Raw genomic sequence first — 16713 nt, forward strand, 5'->3', positions numbered from 1 at the left:
TTTGTGCATTCATGCACAGCATGACATTTTTGGTGGAAAAAAATGAGACAAAGAAGGAGTGGAAGATTTTACATGTAAAGAAACTGTTGCGTCACAGTCCACACTATGGTGAGTTCAAGAACCGCCGAAATGAGTAGGACAAAACGATATTCACCAAATACTCTCATCAGTGAAGCATACACACAAACATATTAAACAGTGGGCTTTCTAACAATTGGGAAGGTTTGTGTCATGTTTGTCCTCAAACAAAAAACATACTTAAAACAAAAAAAAATATTTTTCCCCACCTTTTTCCATTTTCAGTCCTTTTTTAAAAATTATCCAGGGAGCCACTAGGTTGGCACTAAAGAGCTGCATGCGGCTCAAGAGCCGCGGGTTGGTGACCCCCAGTCTAGTAGAACCTGAAAGAAAAAATGTGATACCAGTTCGTATAGATTTGCAAAAGTGCCATATGCATGCCAGGTCATTAGATGGTGATGCCACTGAAACCTGCATGTTAGTTTTACTTTCCCGTCTGCAACAAAGATACATTTTCCTAGTGCTGCATCTGCCTCTTTCACTTTGAGTTTATTTCGCCTCCCAGGAGCTGCTCTGTCTCCGCAAGCAGGGGCGGACCTCATAACAACCTTTTCCCGAGAAAAACAATCCCGCTTCAATCAACTAGTGTGGTCACAAAACTTATTTTGTCTTTCCCCTAAAGTTAGTTTTACAGCCAAAATACTTCAGAGACCTTCAGCTGTGTGTTCTTTGCTTTGAGCCCAGTGGCGTCCCGTTGCTGCATCACGAGGCGTTATTGACTATAGCTACTGTTCTAAAGTCACTTTCTTCTCACACTGATTTATTTTGGTAATGGAATTATTCATACTCCTCATTAGGGTTCCTGTGGTATGGATTTCTTGTGTGCAGCTTTTTGATATACTAATCCTACCACATCATTATACATAGTGTATTGTGGCTCATTAATCAAGACAATGAATGGCAGGCACCTTGCGGTTATCACTGAACCAAACGAACAGCACACTGGACCCAACATTTCATTTGCACATCTACAGACAAATTAAGCTATTTTATTTCTAAATATGACAATAAGCCTAGATAGGCTTTAGTAAATATGCAGCTTGCTGTTATGTATCGCTGAACTAAAAAGAAAGAAGAGGAAATGTAACCCAAAATTAGCATAAATCTGTGAACAAATAGAGGAGCTATGTTGTTTTTCCAGCTCGCATAACGGACCGGCATGTGTTGATGTGAAATATGATCGTGTCCTTATTGTGGGTGATTTTAATATTCACACCTGCTGTCCAGATGAGCCGCTTTCCAGGAGCTTCCTGAATATAATCGACTCATTTAACTTTGTACAGTCTGTGTGTGGTTCTACACATGAACGCGGGCATACACTCGATTTAGTGCTCTCGTATGGTTTGTGTGTTTTTAATTTGGACATTTGCGACGCTGTGTTCTCTGATCACATGCCGATCCTGTTTGATATTGCCACGCAGTGTCCAGTTAAATTGTGCGCACCGCCCCAACGCTCTCGCATGTTTAATTCTTCGTCTCCTGCTCGGTTCTCCTCTATTTTTTTTACTCTTTGTGATGATAATTCTGCAGCATCTGTGTGTCTGAATACTGAAGAGTTGGTTTCTGGGTTCAACTCTATCTGTTTACAAACACTGGACACGATGGCGCCTTTCAAATGCCGCCGCGCTAAAGCCACGCCTCAACCCTGGTTGAATGACGTCACTCGGGCTGCCAGGCGCGTATGTAGAAGAGCAGAGAGAAAATGGAAAAAAGACAGGCTGCATGTGTCCTTTGCCATTTTTAAAGAAAGCCTGTTTTCCTTTCAGATGACTGTAAAAGCAGAAATGAATATATATCTATCTCAGATTATATCTTCTAACTGTAACAACCCCAGAGTTCTGTTTAAAACTATTAACACTGTCATTGATGCTCCCAAATCTGCTGGTTTTGATGCTTCTTTTGAATTCTGTGAAAATTGTCTCCATTTTTTCACTGACAAAATTGTGTCAACTAGAGCCAGTCTATCTCAGCCTTCATATGACCCTTCTGTTCCCCTGCATTTCTCTTCTGTTTTCCATCAGTTTGAGCCGGTGTCCTTTTCTTTTTTAAGTGACACAGTTAGTCATATGAAGCCCTCTGGTTCTCCTGCAGATGCCCTCCCACCTCGCCTGTTTAAGGAGGTACTTGCTACTATTGGATCAAGTGTCCTTAACATTATCAATAGTAGCCTCTCTTCTGGAATAGTTCCAGTAGAGTTTAAACATGCAGTGGTACGACCTCTACTTAAAAAACCCAGCCTCGACCCCTCTCTCCTCTCTAACTTCAGACCTATCTCTAATCTTCCATACATTTCCAAAATATTAGAGAAGGTTGTCTACAGTCAGTTGCTGCCCTTCTTAGAGGATAATGGTATCACTGAGCTGTTCCAGTCCGGTTTTAAAGCCCTCCACAGCACAGAGTCAGCGCTTCTAAAAGTTTTTAACGATATCCTCCTGTCCACTGATTCTGGTAAATATGTTGTCCTGGTGCTTTTAGATCTGTCTGCTGCGTTCGACACCGTCGACCACGCCACCTTAATCACTCGTCTTGAGAACTGTGTGGGCATTAAGGGCGCCGCCCTCAACTGGTTCCGGTCGTACCTAACCGACAGGAGTTTTTGTGTAAAAGTAGACAGTTTTATGTCGTCCACAGCTCCTTTACCACATGGGGTCCCCCAGGGTTCAATCCTTGCCCCAATTTTATTTGCGCTTTACCTTCTCCCCCTTGGTTCTATTTTTAGGAAGTACAGTATTGCATTTCATTTTTATGCCGATGATTGCCAGATTTATTTTCCCATGGCACAAAATAACACAGTTCAAAGTCTTATTGACTGCCTGCACGACATCAAAGTCTGGCTTTCAGCTAACTTCCTGAGCCTAAATGAAGACAAAACAGAAGTTATGTTGTTCGGTCCAAGTCGCTCTCCCTCCCCCAACGTTGACCTCGGCACTCTGACCCCGTATCTCAGCGACTCTGTCACAAACCTGGGGGTAAAGTTTGACTCAGATTTTAAATTCGAAAAACAAATCAGCAGCGTCGTTCAAAAAAGCTTTTATCAATTACGCCAAATAGCGAAAGTGAAACCGCTTCTATCAAGACATGATCTTGAGAAATTAATCCACGCTTTTATCTCGACTCGTCTTGATTACTGTAATGCCCTGTATGTTGGCATTAGCCAGGCCTCCCTCGCCCGCCTGCAGCTCGTGCAGAACTCTGCTGCTCGTCTGCTAACACAGACCCGCAGACGTGAGCACATCACCCCTATTTTAGCGTCCCTTCACTGGCTCCCTGTGCGTTACCGAATACATTTTAAACTCCTTTTATTTGTTTTTAAATGTCTAAACAACCTCGCGCCAACCTATCTCTCCGACCTCCTTCAGCCTTACTGCCCCACCCGATCCTTAAGATCAGCCGATCAGCTGCTGTTGACGGTCCCTGACACAAGGCTGAAGCTTAGAGGTGACAGAGCTTTCGCCGTTGCTGCTCCCAAGCTCTGGAACGACCTACCCCTGAGTGTTAGACAAGCCTCCTCTCTTCCTGTTTTTAAATCTCTCTTAAAAACATATTTTTATTCCATGGCTTTTAACACTGAGTGATATCCATCCTGCAATGGCGCCCCATAATACACCTGCTGTGATCCTGTTTTTATGTTTTTATGTTTTTATTAATTCTATTTTAATTATTTATTTTTTATCATGTTCTGTTTGTGTTGTGTTGTATTTGCTCGGTACTCGTTTTATCTTTTAACCTGCTCATTGTACAGCACTTTGGCTACCCCTGTGGTAAATTTTAAATGTGCTTTATAAATAAAGTTGATTTGATTTGATTTGATTTGATTTGATGTTACTATCGCAAAAGGAACTTCTTTAGTCAAGACTGAATGATATGCAGCTTGATTATATGGCCCGCTGAACAAAAACTTAAGCCAAAATTTGTGCAAGTTCTACATTGTTTGTTCCCCTAGCTCAGGGGTCGGCAACCTTTACCAGTCAAAGAGCCATTTTGACCAGTTTCGCAAATTATAGAAAACAGTGGGAGCCGCAAAACTTTTTTGAAATTTTAAATTAAATAACACTGCAGACAAAGTTTTCTTTTTGCTTTGTGCTATGCATAAACCAAGGGTCTCAGACACATTGCCCACGCCTTTATATGGAATTTGAAAGCTGGTGCGGCACACGGGTTTTAGATGAATGGCGCTTGTCAGCGTCATGCGTGCCGTGATGGTACAGCATATGGCACCCACTACAACCAATGTGCCTGATCAGTTACACGTTGTATGGTGATTCCGCTTGCTCACGTTGGTGACAGCAAGGCATACTTGGTCAACAACCACACAGGTTACACTGACGGTGGCGGTATAAAAAAAAAACTATAACACTCTTACTAATAATGCGCCACACTGTGAACCCACACCAAACAAGAATGACAAACACATTTCGGGAGAACATCTGCACAGTAACACAACATAAACACAACAGGACAAATACCCAGAATCCCATGCAGCCCTAACTCTTCCGGGATACATTATACACCCCCGCTACCAAACCCCGCCCACCTCAACCGACGCACAGAGGGGGGGGGGGTTGATGTGTGAGGGAGCAGGGTTGGGGTGGGGGCGGGGTTTGGTGGTAGCAGGGGTGTATAATGTAGCCCGGAAGAGTCAGGGCTGCATGGGATTCTGGGTGTTTGTTCTGTTGTGTTTATGTTGTGTTAAGGTGCAGATGTTCTCCCGAAATGTGTTTGTCATTCTTGTTTGGTTTTGGTTCAAAGTGTGGCGCATTATTAGTAAGAGTGTTAAAGTTGTTTTATATGGTCACCATCAGTGTAACCTGTGTGGCTGTTGACCAAGTATGCCTTGCTGTCCCGTTCGTGTGCAAGCAGAAGATGTATATTGTATAACAAACGTTGGGCTGGCACGCTGTTAATACAGAGTGTAGAGAGCGCCAAATGTTGTACCATCATGGCACGCCCTTATTATAGCTGTAAGGGTGAAAATCGGTGAATATTAATCCCGGGAGGTTTCTGCGAGAGGCATTGAAATCCGGAAGTCTCACGGGAAAATTGGGGGGTTCAGCAAGTAAGCTGCCGAGCCGCATCAGAGTGATCAAAGAGCCGCATGCGGCTCCGGAGCCGCGGGTTGCCGACCCCTGCCCTAGCTGCATACTCGTCCACACCTAAGAAAGCTTCTTTAGTCAAGACAGGGTATGATATGCAGCTTGCTAAAAAGAAACAGGAAAACATTGTACCTAAAATTTGAGCAACTCTGTGGCCAAATACAGAGCTAGCATTGAAGATACAGAAGGCATACTTTGATCTCAGACTGTACATGAAATGCAGCTTAATTATATGTCTCTCACAACAAAAAATAATGACGGGTACCCAAAATTGGAGTAAATCTGCAGGAAAAATAGAGGTTCTACTTAGGGCGGGTTTGTCTCCGTGCGATATAGAAAATGACTATATCGTGATATTCGAGTATACGTTCTCACGCAGTTGCTTTTAGCTGCGGAGCATTAAACTGCATGCGTTTCTCACTCTTTCATGTCTCTCCTTCTCACAGATACTTAAAACAAGCGCACCTTCTTACATAGGTCACATACTGTCACGTGAGCAACGTCACACGCTCCCGCGGAGCGAGAGGTAGCGACATGGTAACGTTAGCTGTGATGCTAACAGCTAGCGGTGTGGTTTGAGTGGTAATACGAGAGAAAGAAGGTGTGAATCTGGTAACAAATGGAGGAATAATTAATTCCCAAGAAAAACAGCACGGGGTCCATCGTCTGACGGTGGTTTGGCTTCAAGTGGGAATATGTCTTTACATCATGTCAACATCTCCGTTCGGTGCCGCACCAACTAAATGCAGAAGCAACTATTTCCACATCAACACCGTAGGACATATACTATTTGATATGCAGCTAATATTTATGTGACACTTATTGAAATATCTTGTGTGTCATCATGCACAAAAGTGCACTTATAGCTTGTTTTAAAATGTCTCTGACAATCTTGCATTTTCTGTTTTGGAAATGACATGAATGTTTGTGCCACTGCTTAATAACTGTTTAATAAATACAGTTTTGCTAAATTGACTTAGTTATGATTTCCCTCCCTGCATGAAAGTTTAAAATGAGCATACTGGTAGATTAATGCAGTATGAACAAGAATGTTTTAATGTAGACACACAGAATCATCATACTGCTGTGATTATATGTATCAAGTGTTCATTCAAGGCTAAGGCAAAATATTGAGATTAGGGCTGCAACAACTAATCGATTAAATCGATTACAATCGATTATAAAAATAATTGGCGATTAATTTGGTCATTGATTCGTTGGATCTATGCTTTGCGCAGAGGCAATTTTATTTTATTTCATTTATTTTTTTATTTTTTTTATAAACCTTTATTTATAAACTGCAACACGTACAAACAGCTGAGAAACAATAATCAAAATAAGTATGGTGCGAGCATGTTGGTTTTTTTTCAATAAAATACTGGAAAGGATAGAAATGTAGTTTGTCTCTTTTATCCGATTATTAATTGATTAATTGAAGTAATAATCGACAGATTAATCGATTATCAAATTAATCGTTAGTTGCAGCCCTAATCGAGATATATATCGTGTATCGCGATATGGCCTAAAAATATTGAGATTTTTAAAAAAGGCCATATCGCCCAGCCGTAGTTCTACTGTACATTGTTTCTCTAGCAGCATACTCATCATCACCTAAAGAAGCTTATTTCAACAAGACAGTGTATGATATGCAGCTTGCTAATATTCCATCCATCCATTTTCTACCGTGTATTCCCTTCGGGGTCGCGGGGGGCGCTGGAGCCTATCTCAGCTACAATCGGGCGGAAGGCGGGGTACACCCTGGACAAGTCCCCATCTCGCAGGGCCAACACAGATAGACAGACAACATTCACACTCACATTCACACACTAGGGCCAATTTAGTGTTGCCAATCAACCTATCCCCAGGTGCATGTCTTTGGAAGTGGGAGGAAGCCAGAGTACTCAGAGGGAACCCACACAGTCACGGGGAGAACATGCAAACTCCACACAGAAAGATCCCGAGCCCGGGATTGAACTCAGGACTACTCAGGACCTTCGTATTGTGAGGCAGACGCACCAACCCCTCTTCCACCGTGCTGCCTGCTTGCTAATATTGAACTAAGGAAATAGACGCAGGACCTTAAATTTGAGCAACTCTGTGGCCACGAGCTAGCATTGTAAGATAGGCATATTTTGATCTCACATTCACAGAAGAATATGACTCTTTAGTCAAGACTGTGCTTGATATGCATCTTGTTTATACGTCTCGTACAACAAAAAAGAATGACGGGTACCCAGAATTGGAGCAAATCTGCAGGAAAATACAGGTTCTACATTGTGTCTCTAACTGCATACTTCTCACCGCCTAAAGAAGCTTCTTCAGACAAGATAGTGTATGATATGCAGCTTGGTGATATTGAATCAAGGGAAAAGACAGGAAAACATTGGTCCTCAAATTTAAGCAACTGTGTGGCCAAATACAGAAGCTACTGTAGCATTGTAGATAAGCACTTTGATCTCACAGTCAGTCACTTAACAATACGATTCTTTAGTCAAGAGTGCATGATATGTAGCTTGCTTATGTCTGGCTCAACAAAAGAAAAATTAGAGCAAATCTGCAGGTAAATAGAGCTTTTACTTTGTGTCTCTAGCTGCATAATCATCATGACTTCAGGAAGTGTTTTCAGTCAAGACAGTGTATGATATACAGCTTGCTGATATTGAACCAAGGAAAAAAACACAGGAAAGCATTAGACCTCAAATGTGAGCAACTCTGTGGCCAGGAGCTAGCGTTTTCAATCGTAGGCATACTTTGCTCTCACAGCCACATAAGAATACGATTCTTTAGTCAAGACTGTGCATGCTATGCAGCTTAATTGTATGTCTCCCACAACACAAAAGAATGACGCGTAGGAGAGGTTCTACTGTACATTGTGTTTCTAGCTGCATACTCATCATCACCTAAAGAAGCTTCTTCAGACAAGACCGTGTATGAAATTCAACTAGCTAATATTGAACCAAGGTAAAAGACACAGGAAAGTAAAACCAAGGAAAAAGACATTGGACCTCAAATTTGAGCAACTGTGGCCAAATACAGGAGCTACTGTAGCATTGTAGATATGGTAAGCACTTTGATCTCACAGTTAGTCACTTAACAATACGATTCTTTAGCTTGATTTGTTGTCTCGCTCAACAAAAAAGAATGGTGGGCACCCAAAATTGGAGCAAATCTGCAGGAAAAATATAGGTTTTATTTTGTGTCTCTCGCTACATACTCAACATAGGGCTGGGCGATATGGCCTTTTATTAATATCTCGATATTTTTAGGCCATGTCACGATACACGATATATATCTCGATATTTTGCCTTAGCCTTGAATGAACACTTGATGCATATAATCACAGCAGTATGATGATTATATGTGTCTACATTAAAACATTCGTGTTCATACTGCATTAATATATGCTCATTTTAAACTTTCATGCAGAGAGGGAAATCACAACTAAGTCAATTTACCAAAACTGTATTTATTAAACAGTTATTAAGCAGTGGCACAAACATTCATGTCATTTCAAAACAGAAAGTGCAAGATTGTCAGAGACATTTTAAAACGAGCTATTAGTGCACTTTTGTGCATGATGTCACTAAGATGACATATCAAAACAACACTAAACTAAAGTGCACTTTTTGTACAGAACGCCACAAATAATGTGCACTTTTGTGCATGATGTCACACAAGATATTTCAATAACTGTCAAATGAAAATTAGCTGCATAATAGGAAATCAAATAGTGAATGTCCTTCGCTATGTGTTAGGTTCCTGCAGACGTTATCTCCTTCTGTTGTGGACTATTTTTTTCATACGTTGTTGATGTGGAAATGGTTTGCTTGGGCATTCTGTGGGTGTGGCACCGAACGGAGATGTTGACATGCGGAGTTTCAAGCACTCTTCATTCTCTAGCGGGTGACTTTTCAAATGATGCTACAACTTAGCAGTAATGCTACTTTCTGTAGCAACGCTTTTGCCGCATACTCGACATATTACGGTTGTCTGTTCAACATCTTCCCGCTTGAAGCCAAACCACCGCCAGACGATGGACCCCGTGCTGTTTTTCTTGGGAATTAATTCTTCCTTCATTTGTTACCAGATTCACACCTTCTTTCTCTCGTATTACCACTCGCACCACTCCATTAGCACCACAGCTAACGTTACCTATGCTGCTACCTCTCGTGTGACGTATGTAAGAAGGTGCGCTTGTTTTATGTCTCTGTGAGAAGGAGAGACAAGAAAGAGTGAGAAACACCTGTTGTGTAATGCCCGCAGCTAAAATCAACTGCGTGAGAAAGTATACTCGAATATCACGATATAGTCATTTTCTATATCGCACAGAGACAAAACCGCGATATATCGAGTATATTCGATATATCGCCCGGTCCTAACTCAACATCACCTCAAGAAGTGTCTTCAGTCAAGGCAGTGTATGATATGCAACTTGCTGATGTTGAACCAAGGAAAAAAACAGGAAACTCTGGCCAGGAGCTTGCATTGTCAATAAGCATACTTTGATCTCACAATCACATAAGAATACTATTCTTTAGTCAAGACTGTGCATGATATGCAGCTTGCTGTTCTGTCCCGCTGAGCTAAAAAAAAGAAGGGGAAATTGGCCCCTGGATATTAGATGGCTTGTTAATGACTTTGTTGGTGTTTCTGTGTGTGTTTTCAGACATAAACATGGCTGGCGAGCCCAAACCCTACAGGCCCAAAACCGTCTCCAAAAGGCCCATCTCAGCGGTCTACAGGTAAGACTGTCTTTGTTTTTTGTTTTTTTAAATGGTGCTGTCTGGTTAACTTGTCTCGTATACATTTTGGGTTTTGTTCCAGTCAGACTGCTGACATAGACCTTGGTAAAGCTCATATTCAGTCCCACTTTGAATTAACTTTCTAATGTATTCATTTGTGGCTTGTTTTTATGACAACGCTTCATTTGCATGTTATCGCTGAGCATGCGGAATATAAAATGTAATTATGCCATAAATGGAAATGCTAATTTTGTAATTTTAATCAAGAATATTTTGAGTAGCAATACATTATTAGTCATTATTTATTATTCCCTACATTTCAAACATATCACTGGTGAAGCTTTTGCATAGATTTTTGATTCCTCCCTCCTCTCTCATTGACTTTACGTCTCCCTCTATACTTATTTGATCTGCTGTCTTCGCGCGCGTGCGTGCGTGCGTGCGTGCGTGCGTGCGTGCGTGCGTGCGTGCGTGCGTGCGTGTGTGTGTGTGTGTGTGTGTGCGAGCGTCTTGCTGCTTAACCTCCTCCAAGCCTCCGGCGGAAAACCGCAGCGCGTCCATTCGAGTCAAAGCCGCTGCAGTTTGATCCGCTTTGCTCCTGACAGGTCCAGATTGGAATCTTCAGAATAAGAAAAAACTCAATTTATTTATCTCTGTCTCTTTTTCCCTCTCTCTCTCTCCATCTAGCCCCCTCTCCCACAGTGGTTATGAATTTGACTACGAGTACTACAGAGATGACTTCTACAGCAGGTATGTGGGCTTCCAATGGTGCCTCGCAAGGACGCAATCTCACTGTGGCTCCAACACTCATGGCTCAAAATTATTCCAATCAAGTTGTAAATAGGGCTGCAACAACTAATCGATTAAAATCCATCCATCCATCTTCTTCCGCTTATCCGAGGTCGGGTCGCGGGGGCAGCAGCCTAAGCAGGGAAGCCCAGACTTCCCTCTCCCCAGCCACTTCGTCCAGCTCTTCCTGTGGGACCCCGAGGCGTTCCCAGGCCAGCCGGGAGACATAGTCTTCCCAAATCGATTATAAAAATAGTTGGCGATTAATTTAGTCATCGATTCGTTGGATCTATGCTATGCGCATGCGCAGAGGCAATTAAAAAAAACAAAAAAAACATTTTTTATTATTTATTTATTTTTATATATTTTTTATAAACCTTTATTTATAAACTGCAACATGTACAAACAGCTGAGAAACAATAATCAAAATAAGTATGGTGCCAGTATGCTGTTTTTTTTCCCAAATAAAATACTGGAAAGGATAGAAATGTAGTTTGTCTTTTTTTATCCGATTATTAATCGATTAATTGAAGTAATAATCGACAGATTAATCGATTATCAAATGAATCGTTAGTTGCAGCCCTAGTTGTAAAGCAAATCTATTTAACTGGCGGCCCATGAAGTTCAGTTCAAAACATGCGACATGAGTTTTTGAAGCAGATTCTGAGAAACAGCAGTCATATAGAAGATTTTTACTGGTGTTTTTAAGCAAATTCCTAAAAATTGTGGTCAAAGAGGCTCTCTGACTAGTGTTTTTAGGCAGATTCCTAAAAACAGCAGTTTTATAAAAGGTGTATGACAGTAGTGCCTTAACTGCAAAATGCTGCTGTTATGCAGATATTTAACTAGTGTTTTAAGCAGATTCCTACAAACAGCAATCATTTAGAGGATCTTTGATTTGTGTTTTTAAGCAGATTCCTAATAACAGCAGTTCTATAGAGAATCGTTAACCACTGTTTTAAGCAGATTCCTACAAACAGCAGTCATTTATAGGATCTTTGATTCGTGTTTTAAGCAGATTCCTAATAACAGCTTCTGTCCTATAGATCAGTGGTCCCAACCACCGGGCCGCGGACCGATTGGTACTGGGCCGCACAAGAAAAAAAAAAAGGTTGGGGACCACTGATCTATACGACAAGAGCACTCAGCTGTTTATGTGGACCTAATGTAAAAACACTAATCAAAGATCCTCTAAATGACAGAAGCGTGCTGCTGTTTTTAAGAACATACTCCAAAAAACACAAGTCAAAGATCCTCTACAGTATATAACATGACCACTCTGCTGTTTTTACCTACAATTAAAAAAAAACTAGTCAAAGATCATCTATACGAAAAGAGAACTTATGGATTGACTGCAGATATGCTTATCAAAGATCCTCTAGATAACAGAAGTGCAGTGCTGCAAAGCTACTGCCAAAAACGTTTGTCAAAGATCCTCAACATGACATGACCACTCTGCTGTTTTTACGGACCTACTGTAAAACAAAACAGTCAAAGATCATTTTTACGACAAAGGCACACAGCTGTTTTTAGGAAATATGCTCATCAAAGATCTTCTACATAATGGGACCCATTTGTTGTGTATAAAGCTGCTGCCAAAAACGCTAATCAAAGATCTTCTAAGAAAATGAACACTGCTGTTTTTAAGAACCGAGAAAAAAAGAAGCACATTTGTAAGGTGCAAAGACAAAGTGAAAGAATTGACAAAAGTCTAACAAATGTAATGTTTGATGGCAGTAACACTAATCAAAGATCCTCTGAATCAGAGGTCCCCAACCACTGGGCCGCGGCCCGGTACCGGTCCGTGGATCGATTGGTACCGGGCCGCACAAGAAATTAAAAGCAAAAAAAAAACATTTTATTTTATTTATTTTTTTATTAAATCAACATATAAAAAAAAAAGATACACTTATAATTAGTGCACGAACCCAAAAAACCTCCCTCCCCCATTTACACTCATTCACACAAAAGGGTTGTTTATTTCTGTTATTAATATTCTGGTTCCTACATTATATATCAATATATATCAATACAGTCTGCAGGGATACAGTCCGTAAGCACACATGATTGTATTTTTTTATGACCAAAAAATGAAAAAATTTAAAAAAAAAACGGTCCGTGAGACAAATTTTCAAGCGTTGACCGGTCCGCAGTTACAAAAAGGTTGGGGACCACTGCTATAGATTGTTGACTACTGTTTTAAGCAGATTTCTAAAAACAGCAGTTATAAAGTGGATCATTGACAGTAGGTATTTAAAAAAAACTTCCTAATGATACTGTCATACTGAGGATCTTTGAATGACATTTTTGCATTAGATTCCTAAAAACAGCAGTCATTTAGAGGGTCTTTGATTCGTGTTTTGAAGCAGATCCCTAATAATAGCAGCCCTATAGCGAATCGTTAACCACTGTTTAAAGCAGATTTCAACCAACTGCAATCATTTAGAGGATCTTTAATTCGTGTTTTTAAACAGATTCCTAATAACAGCAGTCCTATAGAGAATCGTTAACCACTGTTGTAAGCAGATTTATACAAACTGCAGCCATTTAGGGGATCTTTGATTTGTGTTTTTGCGCAGATTCCTAAAAACAGCAGTCAAATGAAGGATCTTTGGCATTAGGGCCTTAAAAATTGCAAAATGCTTCTGTCCTATAGATGATTGTTGACTACTGTTTTAAGCAGATTTCTAAAAACAGCAGTTATAAAGTGGATCATTGACAGTAGGTATTTTAAAAACTGCCAAATGCTACTGTCATACTGAGGATCTTTGAACGGCATTTTTGCATTAGATTCCTAAAAACAGCAGTCTGTTTTCTCCTGTCATTGAGAGTGAGTTTTTTTCAGTAGACTCTTAAAAACAGCAGATCTCTCCTGTCATTTTCGATTAGCAATTTTTGCAGGCGTGGTCTCCCTCAACTCTTATCGTTTAAGTTCTAACTTTTTTCCGCGCTGAAAGATGCAATTCTTGACTGTTGCTATGTGACTTTTGGACATTTTGGGGCACTAAAAAGGCCATCTCTTAATATGCGCAAATAACACAACACTATCTGTGTTGTGTTGCTGAAGAGGTTCCACGCGAGACGGTGGACACTTGTCCTCTCGTTTGTCCGCCTGTGACCTCAGTACTCGACTGCAAAAAAAAAAAAAAAAAATGTTTTTCTAAATGCCACACTTGTCGAGAGCCATGATTCTTGGCGGAAGATGACACCCTCAGTTGACATTTAGTTTGAGCAGGACCGAGCGGAGTTATTTTAAATGTGACAATGTGCTGTAAATGGACGTTCAATAAAAAAAGTCTTGGTGTACTTTGCAGCTGCAGGAAGTAATTCCCTTCATTAGCAGCTATTTATAGCTTCTAAGGATATTCTTGCTGTTTGCAGGGTTGACAGGTCTTGTTCTTCCACACCGAACTCATCCATGACTTTATGGACCTTTTTTGTGCATGATGAATAGAAAACAAGGGCTTTCCCCAAACAAATTTACAAAGAATTATCCAAAATGTCTTAAAAGTTCAAGTTAAAGTACCACTGATAGTCACACACACAAGGTGTGGTGAAATTACCCTCTGCATTTGACCCATCCCCTTGTTCCACCTCCTGGGAGGTGAGGGGAGCAGTGAGCAGCAGCGGTGGCCGGGCTCGGGAATCATTTCGGTGATTTTCTATAAAGAATTAAGATGTTCCAAGATATTTGTCCATATAGCGTGTGTGGGAATGTGCCAGTGGAGCAGATAACCAGGTGAAATGTTACAATGTTTCTCTCTCTCTCTCTCTCTCTCTCTCTCTCCTGGAGGCTTTTTGACTACCACGGCCGAGTGGCGCCCCCTCCAAGAGCCGTGATCCCCGTAAAGCGCTCCAGGGTGCTGGCTCCTTCCTCCCGCCGCGGGAAAGCCTCCTTCCATATCAAAACGTCCTCCTCTTCCTCGTCGTCGTCCTCCAGACCTCCCACGTCCTCCTCCTCCGCAGCCGGCATCAAACGTACGTACAATGCTGGGGCGCTTTCTTCTTTGTCTGGATGCTTTTTCTTGAAAGCGAGCAAAGGTTTAATCGTGCTAATGGAATTTTGTTCTTTTCAAACGCTGACAGCTTAATGCAAATCTCAGAGTGTTGGCTCAGAGAGAAAAGCGGCGGCGTGATTCAGCTGTGGCACTTTTAAAAAAGCTATTTAATGCACTCCTGGCATCTCCTGCGTTGCAAAAGAGTGACACGCCGAAGTGCAAACAAAAATGTAATCCTCGTCAAGATGTGCCCATCTTCCATCTGGCTCTGATTAACTGTCAATGCATCATAAACTACTAAAGCAAGGGTGTCCAATGTGCGGCCCACATATGTTTTTATGCTCGCCGCACCTTTTAAAAATACTATTACCAAAAAAAACATAAATAGTGGAAAAAACAAAACAAATAGGTGTTAATAAACGTGGAAAGAATAAAATGTCGATGCTAAAAAATAGGGATGAACAATGTATTTTTTTTTTCAGATAACTTTCTGCTTTTCAAGAACGATGCTGATAACCAATTAACTTATTCATATCTATTATTTCTTAAATGTAGGTTTATTTATAGTTTGTGCACACTACACACTTTTCATTGTGGTTGGCTCTGGGGTAGCTTCTTTGGCTCAGGCATGTGAAATTGAATTTTAAAAACGCGTAAATTCGCGTTTTTAAACATTAATTTTTGCGTCAAAATATCACTTGTGCGTTTTTTAAGTGAAATATCAATAAAAATATGATCTAAACAAAGTGTACCTGGGACTCCCTCCTCCATTAACCATCAAGCGACTAACCACCTAATACACCGAAAACATGGTCTGATTGCAAGAACATTTGAAAAAGTATATGAATAAGAAGGCATAATGAACCTTTTTGAGCAACTAAACAAAATATGTTCAACGCTCTCCTCAGCCGCCGGTACTCGCTGCTAAACACTGCACTAAGTTGCAGGACAAGCTAATATGATTAACAGCAAAGTGGACAGCCGTCAACGTTGTGGCTCTGATAGAGACCGGAGGGCGACAACAAGCTAGATGGTTAGCTAACTAGCAAGCTTTTTACGGTGCTCCAAAATAAATAGAAGAAAAAAAGTTAAGACTCTATCCAGCCGGCTGTCCACTTTGCTGCAAATCATATTTGGATGATTACAGTCCGTTAGTTCCAAACCAGTTTTCAAGTATTTATTAGTAGCCAGCGAGAAGGTTTGCTTTTGATTTGACAGATTGTAAACAGAGGTCTCAACACCGAAAGTATTATTACCCAAAGGGGCGTGGCTACAGGTTTCCTGAGTTCTTTGGATGCATGTTATAGAATAGGGGTCCCCAAACTACGGCCCGTGGGCCAGATCCGGCCCTCCAGCGTCCCAAATCCGGCCCTCGCGAAGTCCCAAGTTAAAAAAAATAATATATATATACCGTATTTTTCGGAGTATAAGTCGCACCGGAGTATAAGTTGCACCTGCCCAAAATGCATAATAAAAAAGGAAAAAAACATATATAAGTCGCACTGGAGCCCGGCCAAACTGTGAAAAAAACTGCGATTTATAGTCCGAAAAATACGGTATACATATATATATATTTTTTTCAATCTGTCCTTTCTAATCCATTTTGTACTTCTTGTTACTCTTGGTATCTCCTTGCCGCTCAGGCAAATCATATTGTCGAAAAATGCATTTTCCCATCAATAACGTGACCTCATCGCGCTCGTAATATATATATATATGTATATAAATATACATATATATAGATATAGGCCGACCCCCGACCAAATTTTTTTAACCCAGTGCGGCCCCCGAGCCAAAAAATTTGGGGACCCCTGTTATATAATTTCATATTACATTTTCAAGTATAATAATGTTAGTAAATTATCTACTAATGACACTAAAATATCTGTGGTACATTACATGGGACATGTGTCTAAAAGACATCCAAAAGACGTTGGTAGATGAGAATAAACCTAAAGGTACAAAATAGTATAGAAATGCACCTAATTGCAGGAAATGTAGTCTTGATTTTCA

The 16713-nt window shown here is 40.8% G+C and overlaps 1 protein-coding gene across 6 annotated transcripts in view; it reads left to right on the plus strand.

Moving 5' to 3' along the window:
* Positions 1 to 16713, plus strand: part of LOC133609544 (RNA-binding Raly-like protein) — a 324683-nt gene that overhangs the window by 286297 nt on the left and 21673 nt on the right. For all 6 annotated transcript variants that reach the window (XM_061965202.2, XM_061965203.1, XM_061965199.2 and 3 more), the window contains 3 exons: positions 9838 to 9913; positions 10601 to 10663; positions 14496 to 14680. In XM_061965202.2, coding sequence (XP_061821186.1) covers positions 9838 to 9913; positions 10601 to 10663; positions 14496 to 14680 — 324 coding nt within the window. The remainder of the gene's footprint in view (positions 1 to 9837; positions 9914 to 10600; positions 10664 to 14495; positions 14681 to 16713) is intronic.

This window comes from Nerophis lumbriciformis, linkage group LG07 (genome assembly GCF_033978685.3).
Source record: "Nerophis lumbriciformis linkage group LG07, RoL_Nlum_v2.1, whole genome shotgun sequence".
Lineage (NCBI taxonomy): Eukaryota > Metazoa > Chordata > Actinopteri > Syngnathiformes > Syngnathidae > Nerophis > Nerophis lumbriciformis.